The sequence below is a fragment of the Populus euphratica genome, unplaced genomic scaffold, assembly GCF_000495115.2.
Source record: "Populus euphratica unplaced genomic scaffold, PopEup_1.0 scaffold71.1, whole genome shotgun sequence".
Classification (NCBI taxonomy): domain Eukaryota; kingdom Viridiplantae; phylum Streptophyta; class Magnoliopsida; order Malpighiales; family Salicaceae; genus Populus; species Populus euphratica.
This window is the reverse complement of record NW_011499949.1, coordinates 141,580-153,702: the sequence shown is the minus strand read 5'-3', so window position 1 is coordinate 153,702 and position 12,123 is coordinate 141,580. Positions and strand designations below refer to the sequence as shown.

The 12,123-nt window shown below is 37.6% G+C and overlaps 2 protein-coding genes across 2 annotated transcripts in view; both read left to right on the top strand.

Moving 5' to 3' along the window:
* Positions 1-443: 443 nt before the first annotated feature.
* On the top strand, positions 444-8,877 carry LOC105137787 (uncharacterized). The gene is made up of 14 exons (XM_011043662.1): positions 444-702; positions 1,120-1,219; positions 1,558-1,685; positions 2,645-2,795; positions 2,880-2,989; positions 3,397-3,480; positions 3,554-3,602; positions 3,723-3,814; positions 4,365-4,503; positions 4,655-4,734; positions 4,810-6,314; positions 7,098-7,208; positions 7,285-8,028; positions 8,541-8,877. Exons 2-13 carry the CDS (start codon positions 1,127-1,129, stop codon positions 7,857-7,859), a joined length of 3,117 nt encoding a protein of 1,038 aa, XP_011041964.1. The 5' UTR covers positions 444-702; positions 1,120-1,126; the 3' UTR covers positions 7,860-8,028; positions 8,541-8,877.
* Positions 8,878-11,078: 2,201 nt separating this feature from the next.
* LOC105137785 (transferring glycosyl group transferase (DUF604)) overlaps positions 11,079-12,123 on the top strand; it is a 3,356-nt gene continuing 2,311 nt past the window's right edge. The window contains exon 1 of the mRNA XM_011043659.1: positions 11,079-12,064. Coding sequence (XP_011041961.1) covers positions 11,216-12,064 — 849 coding nt within the window. The 5' untranslated portion in view covers positions 11,079-11,215. The remainder of the gene's footprint in view (positions 12,065-12,123) is intronic.

The following is a 12,123-nucleotide window of genomic DNA, read 5'->3' as shown; positions in this document are numbered from 1 at the left end:
ATTTTTTACTAAATTGATGCTAAAATCTTTCGTTAGGATATATTAAGGCTTATTTTAGCACTTTGATGAGGGATGGTAACAGCCAATGTCGATTGTATTTGGGTGAAATTGATAAAATCAAAACATTAATGACTTAATTGACAATGGGGTAAACTGCTAGGGGCTAAGCTGAGGTTTCCCCTAAAACCTAACACGAGCCGTCTTGTTGAAAACATGCACCCGGGAGGCCCACATAATAATGGGCTCAACTGAAAATAAAATTAAAAAATAACCAAATCTCTCCCAACCGAGAGATTCCAAACCTGGGCCACGCGGCGATCATCTAAAACCCCACAGCCAGGGACCAAACCGGGGGAGGGTTGGAAAATAAAGTAAAAACGAAGGGCATGATGTGGAAAATGACAATATTTGAATGACTCCTACGCAAAGAAAGTGAAAAGAAAGGCAAAATAGGCTGCAGCCAAAGGAAAGGAGAAGAAAACCAAACCAAACCAAAGCAACGCGTAGTCGCAAACAGCCACAGCCTTCCCTCACTCTCTCTCTCCCTCCCTCGCCTAAACTAAATAAATAAAATAAAAGCCTTCTCTTTTCCCTTCCCTTGTGGTTTGTTTCTCTCAAGTTTTTGTTTTTTCTTCCCTTTCCCCCCCTATCTTCAATCTCATCTTATCAGATTCGCCCTCTTTCTTTCTCGATCCACAGACTGTAAGCCTCCACGACCCTTAATTTTCTGATTTTACCTTTTGATCTGGCTATAATTTTCAAGATCCCTAATTATTTTCTATTTTTTTTAGAATTACACGCAATCGATTTTGATTTTTTTTTTTTAAATTCCATCGTCTGTGAATTGATTTTTTCTCCTGATCTGCGATTTATTTTTGGTGTTGGAGATCATAATTGATTTTCTGATTTTGTGTGAGTGAATAATCCTTTTAGGGTTTGTTGAGAGAATTTTTTGGGGATTTTTGTAGGGTTTTGAAATTATAACCTGCCCATTTTATATTACAATAGAAAATGAAATTCAGCTGAGATTGACAAAACATGTTCTTTCTGTTGGGGTCATAATTTATTTTTATATACATGGATTGCTAACTTTGATGTTTTAATTGAATTTAATAATAGGACAACCATGAGCGACGAGGGTGAAAAGACTTGCCCACTTTGTGCTGAGGAGATGGATTTAACTGATCAGCAATTAAAGCCTTGCAAATGTGGTTACGAGGTTCGAATTCCTTATAAATTTTCTAGATTAGACTGTATTCGTGATGAATGCATTTTTGCAATCAGGAGGGTTTTTATGACCTAATTGTGCTGTTACTCCATTAACCAGTCTTTGTAGCCAAACCATTTTGTCATTCATATAATGATAAACTTTTGTATCTGTCAAGTTATTTCAGCAATTTTTCCTTGCTTTTGCTTTCCTCTTGTTTGGCGAGTTCTTGGCTTTCTAATCCCATTAATTTTTTTTTTTGCTACTAGTTGACTATTCCCCTTTCGTTTTCATAACAACAATTATTGGTGTGTTTATTTGATTGTGATAATGTATCTTCTCCGTCACAGATATGTGTTTGGTGTTGGCATCACATAATGGACATGGCGGAGAAGGATGACACAGAAGGGAGGTGTCCTGCATGTCGCCTTCCTTATGACAAGAAGAAGATTGTGGGGACTGCTGGAGACTGCGAGAGGTGGTCTTTCTTTCAACAGTTTGTTCAGTGTTGTTACAAGCACCAGGGTCTCTATAGCATAGGTGCTAGGTTTAGCAGAAACCATGGTGGAGATCTTTAATTTTGAAATATCATGTGCGCTAATTTATATGGACTAATAATATTTACACTATTAGCTCTAATGGTGGTGAAGTGCAGAAAATAGCCATGTTGCTACCTGTAAAAAAAGTTAGGGAGGGACAGAGAGATACTGAATGATGCAAGAGAATACACAGTAGAGAAATGAATAGAGGAGAAAGGAAAACTTCTTTATTTTTGAAACGAAGAATGAAAAAGGCTGCACGCACTCCTATGTGCTTGGTTTTGAATGAGGGGAGAATTGATTTTTACAAGGCTCAAACCAACCAACAATAAGAACTCTCAGCACCTGTGATGGGTCGTGAGGATGGCCCCTCACCTTTTATTTTCTTTTGGCAAAATCACCGTAATTAAAAGAAGAGCTGACTCTAGTTAAGTGCATCTTTGGCATTTGTAATTATTCTCACCTGTACGAACTCTTCCATTTACTGCCTTTCTGCTCTACTCTCTGTAAACCCCAACTAGGAAAGTGTGCCAACCCTACAGTTACTCCCTCCCCTACTTCTGAAAATCCTTCTTTTCCCTTAACCTCTGTTGGCAGATACAATCATGTGCACCTTGTTTAAAGACCCGAACCCAGTTCTCTAGAAGCACTTTATCTCTGAACCTTTGCACCTTTCTCCCTTGGGCACACACAAACCACCCTCCTTTAATTGCACTGGGTTCGTGTACTTGGCATTACAAATTATATTTGATGCTAGCTGTGAGCCTTTGCATCTTGTTCCCGTGGGCACCCCTAAGCCACCCTCTTTCAACTGAACTGGGTTTATATACTTGGCATTAACAAATTATATTTGATATTTGTTTTTCCCTTAATGATTGTGCTGGACTTTCCTTGATAGATTGGTGGCTGAAATCAATATGGAGCGAACGAAGTCACATAAGGCAAAGACAAAACCATATGAAGGAAGGAAGCAATTGAGTAGTGTTAGAGTGATCCAACGGAATCTGGTGTACATAGTTGGGTTGCCTCTTAATCTGGCAGATGAAGATGTATTCTCCGTCTCCCTCCACCCCCCCCTCCCAATTCTCCCATTTTCTTAATCTCTTTTTAAGTGTTTTCGAAATTTTGAGCAGCTTCTGCAGCGCAGAGAGTATTTTGGTCAATACGGGAAGGTTCTAAAAGTCTCTATGTCTCGAACAGCAGCTGGTGTTATTCAACAGTTTCCAAACAATACTTGTAGTGTGTAAGTTAAAAAGCATCTTTGACTTTGTATTTTGGTGGATTTGGTTTTTGATCAAGCTGAGTGGTGCAGAAAGTTCTGTATAGCTGACCTCGATTAGTCTGGGTTGAGGTTTTATGCTGTCTGACTTTATGTATTAATGCCTAGTCTGTAAACATACTATATGCAAAATTCTACATTTGCAGTTTTTGTCCTTTTTAACTTTATCTATCCAAACTCTTGGGACTTTAGGACTATAGAAATGCTCTATATTTTTGTGTTTTTGTAATGTACATTTTGTAATGTACACCAGTATGCATCACCTCTCATCCATTTTATGCAATATACCTGTTTGTATGCTTTTCAGGAACAATGTTTTGTTCTTCATTCTCTAAACAAGCTCATTGTCTGTTATTTTTATTTGCTTGCAGATATATAACTTACTCCAAGGAGGAAGAAGCTATTCGGTGTATTCAGTCTGTACATGGTTTTGTCTTGGATGGTAGATCTTTAAAGTATGTGCATCTTTACATATTCTAATTTGTTCATTAATGTTTTCATTCATACTAATATTCAGGGCAATTTCAGGGCGTGCTTCGGGACTACAAAGTATTGTCATGCATGGCTGAGAAATGTGGTATGAGCCATTTTAAACTTTCCAGTGGCAATTATTTCTTGGAATTGCTTTCATAAATGCTTGAAGAAAACTAGTAACATGCAATGGAGTTTAATTGGATGCAATTTCTGTTGGATCCAGCCTTGCACAAATCCTGATTGTCTATATTTGCATGAGATTGGTTCTCAAGAAGATAGTTTTACAAAAGATGAGATCATATCAGCATACACAAGGTATATTTGCGTTCTGTTAACAACTCATTGAGAGCTTGATCTAATCTTGTAGAAATGCTTTATTCTTTTATTCCTCTCTAATTTTTGTTTCACTCTAGTGTCTAAAGAAGGATATATATCATTGCTAGCCTGAGAAAAGATTTAGCACAGCAATAATGGGTGCCCCATAGTTGCTCCAATGTTTTTTTATTCATCAGTACTTCATGTTACAAAAGTTCCATGAAAAGTTAAAAAACTGTAGTATTGAGAAATTGGAGATAGGGTTGCTGTGAGCCAAATTGATTTGTTCATTTGTTGAAGCCATGGCTTTTCTTCCTCTTTTTTGGACTTCAGGAAGTTATTTTTTTTAAAATTTTTTGAAATGCTTATTTAGATCTTATTCCCATATTGTCTAGTTTTGGTCTTTATTTTCTCAATCCTAAGCAAAACATTTTTTTTTGTTGTGATTCAACATACCTCCAGAATTCTTTTTTGGCAGTGTGTTTCTTGATGTTATCTTGCATTTTATATGGAAATTTGGATGATTAATGAACTGATGATGGTTTTGTAGGAGTAGAGTTCAACAAATTACCGGTGCACCAAGCAGTCCATTGTGGCGTTCAGGGAGTATGTTGCCTCCACCTGCAGATGATTATTGTAACAATAGTTCTGCTTCTGCAGCAAAACCAGTTGTGAAAAATGCATCAGATGTAAGATTTTTTTTCTGTTAATAGATTTTACTTTTTTTTTTTAAATACACACTGAAATGATATCTTACACCTTTTATGCATTTTGGACGAGTTTCAAATTAGATGCATTTCTGTCTGTCTCTGGTTTTGAAGTTATATATTTATCTAACAGAATATAATGAGTAATGACCAAGGTTCACCTCCAACTGGAAGCGCTGGTAGATCTATGGCACTCCCTGCTGCAGCTTCATGGTATGTCAATTCCTTGTGTTTAGTCATAATTGTTGAATTTGTCCATTAATTTTCATGAAATAAATGATGTGCTAGGGGAACGCGTGCTTCAAACCAGCCTCAAGCAACAAGCTTGACACAGTCTAATGGACCAGTAAGGCTTAAAACAGACACAACTAGTGGCATGGTAGCTTTCTCTTCTGCAGTTGCAAGCACAAGTCAGGGTTCTATGTTGCAGAATGATGTGGGTAGAAAGGTTGCATGTGATGAAGAAAGCCAATCTATGAATGGAAAAGGTAAATTAGATTTGAAATCTGCAAAACACCATGTGAGCTTGGATAGCCAAGCCACTGCTCCCGAGAAACCAGTTATAAATGATGCTGCTGCTATTGTAACTTCAAGTAACCAGTCTTCTTGTTCACTGCCATCCATGTACAATGGCTGGGACTCAGATGTGCTGCCAGATGTTACAAAGTCCTTTGATGGAACGCAACAATCTCGTGAATCTGAAAAGGGAGGCTTTCCTTTACCTAATGGAAACTTTCAGAACTTATTGCCTGACATCTCTTCAATGAAGGTTGATAGTAATATCAGAAGTGAACTTTCTGGTGTAACTAGATCTAGTTCATTTTCAGATGGAAGTATGATTAAATCACCTGGAAATCAAGGATTGCAGCCTACATGTGCTGAACAATACTGTGAACCTACTTCACCAGCAGCAGAGAGAACTGGTGCTGTGGTTTGTGCTTCAAGTGAACAATTGGATTGGAGAACAGATCAACCGATGCATGCAATTAGAAGCACTGTTTCTGAAGTAAAGGAGGATATATTAGCGATTGAGAGACCATGTCTCAAGGACCCAGAGGAAGCGAGCCATGATACTTACGTGCTGAATTCAGCTCATTTACCTCATATACCAAATCATTATAGATCTAGTTCTTTGCAACACACTGAGTCTTTTGGGGCTGCTAGTTTAAATTCTGATTCTCAATATGCAAATGCTAGAGTCGGGGATCTTTCTCTTCTACATTCATCTAGTAACTGTGTCACATCAAATGGTTACCCTGAGAAATTAGTCAGCAGTTCTGCTTGTTCAGATAAAAACGTAGAGCGCTCATTTTCTCTCTTGAATGGAGTGGAAGGGAAGAACATGGGCAGATCACTGGGTGATGCTGATAGCAATGGTGCTCTGGATGTGGGTGAGAGCAGCATCATTTCAAATATATTATCACTAGATCTTGATGCATGGGATAACTCGTTAACATCACCTCAGAATTTGGCAAAGTTGTTGAGTGAAACAGACAAACAGCCTAGTTCTCTCAAAATGTCAAGTAACTGGAAGGTACAAAATAATAACAACCAGTCTAGATTTTCCTTTGCAAGACAGGAGGAGTTGAGAAGTCAAACACTGGGTGTCGATCCATCTCTTAATGTATTTGGGAAGTTGTCAAAGAACTATTCACCCAACCAGGATTTTGGTGAAAACAGAAATTCATATTTGGAAAAGCTTGGGATTGGTAATAGTTTTTCATCCAGCATTTTTGAAGAACCTGAAAATTGTACCTTCAGTCCTTCAACTTTCTCTTCTAACAGGCCTCCTAGTAAGTTTTTTCTCTAACTATCCAAGTTCTATTCTCTTTGTTTTTAGTGTTACACCGATGTTTCTTTTCTACTTTTTTAGTTTTTAATTGGGGACAATATGGTAAAATAACAACTTATTTTACTTAGGGTGTTCTTGAGTTTTGAAGGATAAAAGCTCGTGAATGATGGTTTTATAGGATGTAACCTTACCATATTTTTAATGCTGAATTTGAAATTTCTTCCTTTGCTTGAGCTCTTTTAACAAGTTTTATTAAATTGTCATGAGTTCTGTATGCTGTTATATAAACTTCCTTTATTGAAGAGGACTAAAATATTTTTTGGAATGTTGTGATTAAATTTCATAAGCTGCCATGCATCCCACGGTGGCCAGACTAAAAACTTTTGATCTTTTGCAATGCATGGATGAGGATTATTAATGCCATACCAACATGACATCAAAAATTTCTACAAGTGTATGGTTATCACCACATGCAATCCCATTACTAAAACTAGATAGTTTCATAAGTTTTTTCTGCATCGTGTAAAATCTCATCTGGTTTTGAGGCCTCTCCTGTTCCTCTATTAACCCTGACTTCATCTCTGTTCTCTATTTACTGTATTTGTTAGTTTATTTTCTTAGCATTTGTTTATACTTTGTATTGTATTTGGTGTTTGTTTAGCATCTTATTATCCTCAAGTATTTACCAATTTTCCTTTTGTATCCCGCAAATTCTTTTTTTTTTTTTTTGTGCACTGTAATCAACTGATATTTTTTCCCTTTTATTTGGGGTGTCAATTAACAGTTTCAAGATCTCAAATTTCTGCCCCACCTGGATTCTCTGTGCCAAGCAGAGCACCACCTCCAGGCTTTTCTTCTCAAGAAAGAATGGAACAGAGTTTTGACATTATATCTGGTTAGTCATTCTCATCCAGGGTATTAAATATGATTATGATTTTCAGCTGATATTTATCTTCCTTTTCCTTTTGCAGGGAATCATTTGCTTGACTCATCTTCCTTTCTGAGAAATTCATTTCAGTCACCACCAGGTGGCAATGCTGGTAGTGCTGGAGAAATTGAATTTATGGATCCTGCAATTTTGGCTGTTGGAAAAGGGAGACTTCAGGGCGGGCTTAACAATCTAGGAGTGGACATGAGATCAAATTTTCCACAACAATTGCATCATTTTGATAATGAGGCAAGACTTCAACTACTAATGCAAAGATCTCTGCCCCCACACCAGAACACAAGATATGCTGACACTGGGGATAGCTTTTCTTCTCTCACTGATTCTTTTGGCATTCCTTCAAGGCTTGTGGATCAATCACAAATCAGTGGTTTATCCCCTTATGCACAGCTGTCCTTACAGCAGTCGAGGAATGGGCATATGCCAAATGGGCATTGGGATGGCTGGAATGAGGTTCAGGGTGGCAACAGTTTGCGTATGACAGAGCTTCTCAGGAATGAGAGACTGGGATTCAATAAGTTTTACACTTCTGGTTATGAGGATTCAAAATTTCGGATGCCCAGCTCAGATGACTTGTATAACAGAACATTTGAGATGTGAGTTTTGTCGTGGCGGCCTTTTTAACCTTTTTATCAAGGGTCAACCAAGAAAAGAGAGATTTGTGTGTTTATGCTGGTTTGTACTGAAGGATGAGACCGATTCGTAATTGGCCTCATTAAGCAGCCTGATGAAAGATCACCTCCCAAAATCCAGGTCTTGAAGGCAGCAGGTAAGGTTAAATTCTTTAAATTCACTTGCTTAGGACTGCATTTATTTTCTGTTTTTTGCAAGGTGATTGAACTTGTGACTGCAAGTTATTCTCATCTTTTTTATTTTCCTAAACTTAATGCAATAATCATATGAACGTGCAAGTGATGGTAAATGCACAACATGACATTATCAGGTGACCAAAACTTTCTACTACTTTTACACACCCCTTGCATAATTGAAAAAAATAAAATAAAAATCCATGTCATATGAATGTGGTGTTGGTGGACAGGTCTTCCAATTTAAAAAATCTCTTGGGTTGAGTGGGTCCACGGAGTTCAATAGTCATCTAAATTCATGGCATCACTTTGGTGTGCCAAAATTTCTGAAACCATAACTCTGAAATTAGAAATTTCTGAAACCATAACTCTGAAATTAGACAAAATAACAACAACATTGGTATAAGTATTAACGGTCTGTCCACAATGACCATACCATTTCATAAGTGGGTTTATTTGTGTTTTGTCTCTGCAGGAGAACTGAAGCCGCAAACTTCATATCATACGAAGAAGATGTGCAGTCGGAGTGCTGTACATTGTTGAACTGTCAGGTTGATCCTCCAGGAGGTCTCTAGTGTCTCTTATTTACTGGAATTAGTCAAGTTTAGTTGCGCAACTCGTGACTAAATAGAAGAAGTTTGGATTTTTTTTTAAATTTTTTTTGAGTTTTATACTCCCTCTAGAAATCTATACATTTTCCATCAGAAAGTTTGTTGGAAACGGTTTTTTGAGGCGTTTTTCAAATAACAATGCTTAAATGAGTGGTTTTCCAATAATCTGATATACCAAGTTCCGTCTATTTTCTTCTAGGAGTAGTATCATTTGCTATGTTAAAATTGCATTTTGGACTGGGATCGGTCTCTGGAAACCTTGTTCTAACAGGAAATGTTAAAAGAAGGTGCTCATGAGGTGTTTCAGTTTGGCTTGTTCGAAACACCACCGTAACAGCAACAGAAATAACATGTAGAGGATCACAAAAAAGAACACATGAGGTTTTTAGTGGGTGAAAGTTGAAGGTTTCCCTGAGAAACCATGTGTTCAACCATTTGTTTTATTTTGATTATATTTTCAGTTTTTGATAATTTCAATTTCTTCTTGTCCTTGTTAATCTTTTGAATGATATTGAGATACCTGAAAGGTAGATTGAAACGTACATATTCTCTTCTCTATCCGTGCTGCGTCAAACATCGGAAGGAAACAACAAGTGGAGAAAGCTGATGCAAAATTTCTGCCAAATAGTCATCAAGGAAGGGATTTTTCATAGTTACTGGAATCCAACTCGTCCTTCAACTCAGCGAATTCTATTCCAAATAAAATCTAGTGTAAGAAATTGAAATGTGACTTCTTGATAGGCAAACACAAGGCTATTGTTGCCAAGTACCCATTGTTCACATGAGATTATGAACTAGTATCACAGATACCTCATAAAAATTTCGCGGCAATCACAAGAGAGAACTTGAAGAAGTTCATTTCCAAGGCTTCAACTCCAGGCGGATTGAGGGAGAAAAGGAGAGATTATGAATATAAACCTGCAAAAAAGCAGTCACATATTGTGGCTTCGACTTCATTTGACCCGGTTAAACATATCTTTCAGTTTGGATGGTAACAAACGGTGATCTACAGGTCGGAATTATCTTGCCATCTCGCTCAGCTACATGTTGTCCGATAGAAGTTCTTCTCATCCAGACCTGAACGTTTTCTGTATACTGGGGCCATCGTCCCCTTGCTAAGAAATCGGCGAAACCAATTAAGCAAAATAGCCTGTTGTTGAAGCAATGGAATGGGTGAGAATTGTCTAGCCGCGTCCATCCTCCATGCAAAGTCTTCATAAATAGCTTCCAACCAGGCAGGTAGCTAGCAAAGAAAATCTGACGTCTTTTGGCACCAAGACACGTCCTCTTCCAATTGCGCAATGCATGGCCGTGCAGTAATCTGGCTGATTTCGTGCCGGTACACTCTTAGAATTCTGGAATGGGAAAGTGCCAGCTCCTCCTCCTGATCTGCCCACAGTTTCACAAATTCACCGCCAATTATTCTATCAATTAGAATGTCAGCAATCCAGCTCATTTTCTTAGCTTCTTGAGCTATTTGGCCCATTAAAATCCCTCGATCGACCCTGCAGCCATCCATGCCAGTAACTTCAGATAAGCATGGAGCAAGAGAGCCAAGACATCCGTGGCAGAGAGAACAAAGGGATATTCTGTCAGCATTGGAAAGGATATCACATTTTTCATTTTTTTTTTTGTTTATTATGATTTCAAAGCCAATATTAGCATAGCAATGGTTATGGACCCCTGTGGGATATATCAATTTCTTTTTTTTTTAAACAAAAAAAAGAAGGAAGTTGTTGACAGCATAGTTTTTATCATCAAGAAAATCTTTAATTGTAAATAAAATAAATAAAAATATTATATGTTTCAATAAATATTAAAAGAGTTTTAATACCAACCAAAGATTAAATCGGTTATCTAGATTAAAAAGACATTAAAATATTTGATTTGTGGGTGCTCTTGAGTTTCTTTTATTTAATTATGAAAGAAACTTTTCAGAATTAATTTTTTACCTAATTATACAATTATAAATAAAATTCATGAGAAAGACCAAAAACATCTTCTATGGTTCATGTAATATTTCATGTTTTTTATTTAACTAAACACACACGTCAACTGTTTTCTTCACAATAAAAAAGAAAATTGAAACACCCTGATAATATTCAATTTTTATTATTAAAATCTAATTTCTGATCTGATCCACAAAGTAAATAAGCTAGTTATTACTAAATAAGTGCAGATTTAATTCTCTAACAGCAATTACATTTTGTTTTTTTTGTTTTTCTAGATTTCAACGACCATTTCATGATAATAAAAAAAAAAAATCCTGCTACTGTCAAACAAGGGAGAGATACCCGCATTTATGTTCGTTGATGATCAACAACTTGAAATTAACCACAAATTAAATAAGCTTTCGAGGGAAAGAAAAAGAGGAACTATTCTAGATCCGCAGAACTCTCAGTTCTGTTCCTCTGCATCTCACCATTTCTTCCATCTTCTCCATGAATGCGAAGGGCAGGGTGGTACGTAGCTAACAAATTACTGAAAGCAGAAACAAAATATTAGAAGCATCGTACTTTTTTTTTCCCAAGAGAGTAGAATGTCCACTGCCCAGCAACGCACGACACAAACTGGAGGCTTCAGAAAAACAATCGCTTGGTTCTTTATCGTTGTCGGCACGCTTTACCTCATCTACTCTTCCCATCTTATCCTAAACAACGATCGCCGATGTCTTACTACCGAAGAAAATATAGAACATCTTACAAACTTGTCCACCTCAATCCAGCTAAATGAACAAGTCAGTAATTTTGAATCTCCTCCTCCTATACTTTCTAAGAAATCACAGGAGTACAACACTGAGCTTAAGCACATTGTTTTCGGGATAGCAGCTTCGGCGGATTTGTGGCAGAAAAGAAAGGAGTACGTAAAGGTGTGGTGGAGGCCGAAGCAGACTAGAGGGATAGTCTGGATGGATAGACAAGTAAGGAGCCCAAGTAATGAAGGGCTGCCTCAGATTAGGATTTCGGCGGACACGTCCAGGTTCAAGTACTCGAATAAGAAAGGACATAGATCGGCTTTGAGGATTTCGAGAGTGGTCTCGGAGACGTTGAGGCTTGGATTGAAGGATGTAAGGTGGTTTGTGATGGGCGATGATGATACAGTGTTTATTGTTGATAATGTGGTAAGGATACTTTCGAAATATGATCATAGGCAGCTTTATTACGTTGGGAGCTCGTCAGAGAGTCACCTTCAGAATATATATTTCTCTTATTCCATGGCATACGGAGGAGGTGGTTTTGCTATTAGCCAGCCATTGGCACAAGAGCTGGCAAAGATGCAAGACAGGTGCATTCGGCGGTATCCAGGATTATATGGCAGTGATGACAGAATCCAAGCTTGCATGGCTGAGATTGGGGTACCGCTCTCCAAGGAATCTGGGTTTCATCAGGTTTAATTTAAAGGCTTTATTCTAACTCTATAGTTTTATAAACAATTTTCTCAGCAGGA